The following is a 4,086-nucleotide window of genomic DNA, read 5'->3' as shown; positions in this document are numbered from 1 at the left end:
ACGGCTCGACGAAAGAGATACCGGGCGGGAAGGGGGTACGCGACGCGGGAAGGATTCCGTCGCGATCGAGAGTGAGAAGCAGACACAGAGGACAGGGGACCAGTCGGATGGAGCCGATGCACAACGCCAAGAGGCGGAGCGTTGGCGCCAGAAAGGAGCCGAAACAAGGGGGCGGGGCCGAAGAGAATCCATAAGCGAGTTTCTTGTTCCCTTGGGTTCGCATATGCATGTCGTGTGGTTGCTTCCCAACTCTGCAAGCGTAGATGATTGTAGAATCCGGCTCGCCGAGCTCTTGGTATGAAGCTACGCCATGCGAGCCGGAACTCTTAGTCAATGCACACACGACAGTTTGCAAGGCGTAATTTTTGAGCGACCAGCACCGCGTAAGAGATGCTTCTGCACTATGCATCACAGTTTGTGGCCTTCCCAACGGCGCGCCTTAGGTAAACTACGCATCGTACTTCCGACCCCTCTGCCTTGTATTCATTTCACTTTGAACATACATTCTTTCCACACCTCCCGCTAATGAGTGGGCACGGCACCAGCCGTGTGTTGCATTCCCGCTATGCTCCGGGAGCGACGACAATGCAGGAACACGGCACTGTTGCTCGATATTTTATGATGTGTGGGACTAACATAGCTGCTCATTCAATTGTGGCTATGCATCTGTGCAGCCCCGTACGCGAGTCCTACAGACAGAGAAGCTTGCGTATTCCTCTGCTCCCGAGCTCCTGCCTAACCAGTATGAGCTACAGAGAACCTGCTTTGGCGCGGCAAGGCACGAGACATCTCAGTGTGGCAGGTGCGCTCGGCTGAGCCTGCGCGTCTACACCGTCAGCCGACGACAAATTCTGAAATCCAATGTGCTCACCCATCACGTCAGGCGTTTCTGCATACCGTAGAGCAGCATGGTCGCTCAAGCTCCCTCGACTCAGCCTCCACCATGTTCCGGGACGCTACTGGATATACGGAGAATACGCAGGACGGTGTGCGAGCTCGTCGCCCCCTTTGAGAACCCGTTTGTGTCGTCGATGAGATAAGTTGCAGCGCCTCTCGGAACGGGTTGCGACTGCGCGCGCGTGTTTCATGAGAACGATTGGCGTACGATCGTTTACATTCGACGCACTGGATTTGAGTGGTTTTGGATAACCACGCGGCGATCCAGCAGAAGATACATTACGATTCTGCATGCTAAAGGCACGTTTCCGAGTCATGTCGCCGAGTGCCAGGGAGACGGCTGTGGACACTGTGTGCCCTGATGAGTAAAAGACATTTCGAGCGTGGACTCTTGCGCGAGCGCAAGAATCGAAAAGTTACATCCGGGTGTGCTGCAGCACGCCGGAACTGCTGAAACCCTTTTGCTGAGCATCAGAAATGTGACGCCACTCACATCTTTCCTGTCGCACTCTCGAAAATGAATTATACCAGCATCGCCTATGTCAACAGGGGACCTGCAAAAGACGTTGATGCTCCGGCTTTGCCACGTCGCACTGCGCCACGAGATACCGATGGGACGTCGTCCTGCGTGTACCCGGATTGACCCGGATCTCGCCGAGCATCACCTGAGATGTAGTCCTCTGTCGACTCCGAGTCACGTTCTCGTCTCCTCTTTATAGAGTGGCAGGAAGCTGTTTATCTCTTCTACGAGTTGCTTCGCTCCAGGAGTCTCCAGCGCTTCCACTGGAAGCAGCGGCTTGGCGGGCCAACTACTGTGAAATTCTTTTATCAGGCGTACCATGTACTGGGGAGGCGGCGGGCCGCATGTTTCCATCGGTTTGTTTGGACTGTGCTCGAGTGCTAGGAAGTAGCCCAACTCTATGCCCCATAGATTCGTTAACACCGATCCGAGTTCCATAACCTCATCTTTGATGTGTGCGGTTAGCGAGTCTCCGCGATGGGTTTTTTGCCCTTCCTTGCGCATTGAGCCAAAATCAGCCAGAAACAGACGCCCGTCTTTCATCACCAGAAGATTAGCCTCTCTGAAGTCACCATGCACGACTCCTTGGCGTTGGAGATTGGCCACCAGCCGTATTAGATCATAGGATAGCTGTAGGCGGGCATGGTACACGATGTCGCTGTCCCGTACGGCAGGATCACACATTGCGTTGATAACATCTTGAAGGTCTGTATAGGCCTTCGGCATCAAGAAGAAAACATTTCCGATCAACGTTCGCGAGCCAGGGATAGCGACAGCGAAGGTCTCCTTGTTTGGAAACTGCACCATGTCGGTGGGGACCAAGAATCGAAGAACGGCTTGAGCTTCCCTTGGGTCTTTGACCGTGGCGAACGCATCAGTTAAACGACCCTCTGCCATCACATCCTCTTGTGACATCTTGAAAGGCTCGCGGAGAGCAATAGGAACTTTTGCGGCGAACTCTGCTCCGGTGTCCACGTCGGAAGCCGTGAACACCATCCCGAAGTCGCCCCTGCCGAAGACGGGCCCCCTTCGGAGCCGCCGTGGCGCTCCCGTCCGCACCGAGACCACTTCCACGGTCACGTCCTGTGGCCAGAACGTAGCGGAGAGCCCTTTGTCCAGTGTCCTGAATGCCCCCGCCTGGCGATCGACTGGGTGGATTTGCTTCGATACCAGTGTCAAAAGGTGCTTGACAATGGAGTCCCCTGGCTCTATGCCATGAACCAGCGCGAGGTCAGCTCCCTCTGGTTGACCCAGGTCTGCAAAACTCGCATCCGACGAAGAACCTGGTTCCTCTAATCGCGATCCCCTGAAGTGGGCGAGCCGCCCGGACGCTCCAGACACATGGCGCCCAACAGTTCTTGCGGCCCCCCGCGAGTGCTGAAGCAGACTGTGGCCATAAGAAGCTAGTGCACGAGGCGGGGCGTCCACCGCCACATGCGTGTCTCTGGCATTTCCAGTGCCTAGATCCAGTTGCCTGCGAGTCCTCTCAAAGAGCAAACGGGGATGGGTTCGCTCACTACTGGCCGGGGTGTCTTCTAAAGGAGAGGACTCAGTGAAGGAGCTCCCGACGTGGGGATCGTCCTCCCCTGGTGCAACCGATCCCGCGGTCACGTGGCTTCTTCTTGAGGTCACCGCTGAAGCGAGCAGGTGACCGAACTGCGAGCTTAAATGCACGCTCACCCCCTTGTGCACCCCCAAGACAGTGCCCAGTGCAGCTAGAGCTAGCCACACACGGCATGACGCCTTTCTGGCGCGTTTTGGGTCAAACACCATTTTCAAAGTCGGACGCAAGCGGTCATCCAGTCAGAAGTATCTCTACAACTAGCACTTGGAAAAGCTTTACAAATGAAAGGGCAGTTGGCGTCCTGCGGCCGGGGCTGCTTGGCGCCTGTCGCTGTGTCTCAGAGCAGAGCCCACAACTGCGAGCTGGTTTTGCTGAAGACACCTGCGCGTCTCATTTTTGTTGCCGCTTGGCCAGCCAGACAGCTTTCCCCACAAAGCGTTGACTGTGTGTACGGCATACGGCCCCCTGTCTGTCACTTGTGTCTTCTCATGGACAAAAAACGAACAGCAGCCAATCACGCGCTGTCTCGCAGAGAAACGCTGACCTCGGCTGCGTCTTAAGTGTTCTGCTGAGACAGAGCCCGTCACAATGCCCGAGGGCATCTCTCTGCGTCAGAGGTGCCCTGCCCCACACTCGCACCCCGGGGGGCGCCTCAGCCTCCGCCGTGTTCAGGGTCGCCATTAGATATATGGAGAATGCGGATGACTGTGTGCGGCTTCGCTGCCTTGAGTACCTATTTTTGTCGAAAACGCGATAGATCGTGGCGGCTCTCTTCTCCGACAGGGACTTGCGCCTGTATCTCGTAAGCAAGATTAGCGCGATAGATGCAACGCACTCGATGGTTTTATCTTGTTTCAAAAACGCTTCCAGAGTCCCGCGCAAAACACATCAGAATCGTGCGTGCGAGTGGCACTCGTCATTGGTACCTCGCCCAGTGCCAGGGAGTCAACCACGAACGCTGCCTGAGCAGATGCATACATGACACTTGGAGCGTGCACTCGTCTGCTGGCGACTTCAGGTCACCGAATCGAATAGTCAGACTCTGATGTGCTGTAGCACGCTTGCATGACCGACGCTGTTTCGCAGTGTATTTGAGTTGTAGCAC

The 4,086-nt window shown here is 55.8% G+C and overlaps 1 protein-coding gene across 1 annotated transcript; it reads right to left on the bottom strand.

The window, feature by feature from the left end:
* Positions 1 to 1,591: 1,591 nt before the first annotated feature.
* BESB_051180 (rhoptry protein ROP18) lies at positions 1,592 to 3,190 on the bottom strand (the record flags this gene model as incomplete). Its single annotated transcript, XM_029363553.1, has 1 exon — positions 1,592 to 3,190. One exon carries the CDS (start codon positions 3,188 to 3,190, stop codon positions 1,592 to 1,594), a length of 1,599 nt encoding a protein of 532 aa, XP_029214988.1.
* Between the last annotated feature and the right edge of the window lie 896 nt (positions 3,191 to 4,086).

The sequence above is a fragment of the Besnoitia besnoiti genome, assembly GCF_002563875.1.
Source record: "Besnoitia besnoiti strain Bb-Ger1 chromosome Unknown contig00036, whole genome shotgun sequence".
Taxonomy (NCBI): domain Eukaryota; phylum Apicomplexa; class Conoidasida; order Eucoccidiorida; family Sarcocystidae; genus Besnoitia; species Besnoitia besnoiti.
Note: the sequence above shows the minus strand (reverse complement) of the source record. Positions and strands in the feature narration are given on the sequence as shown.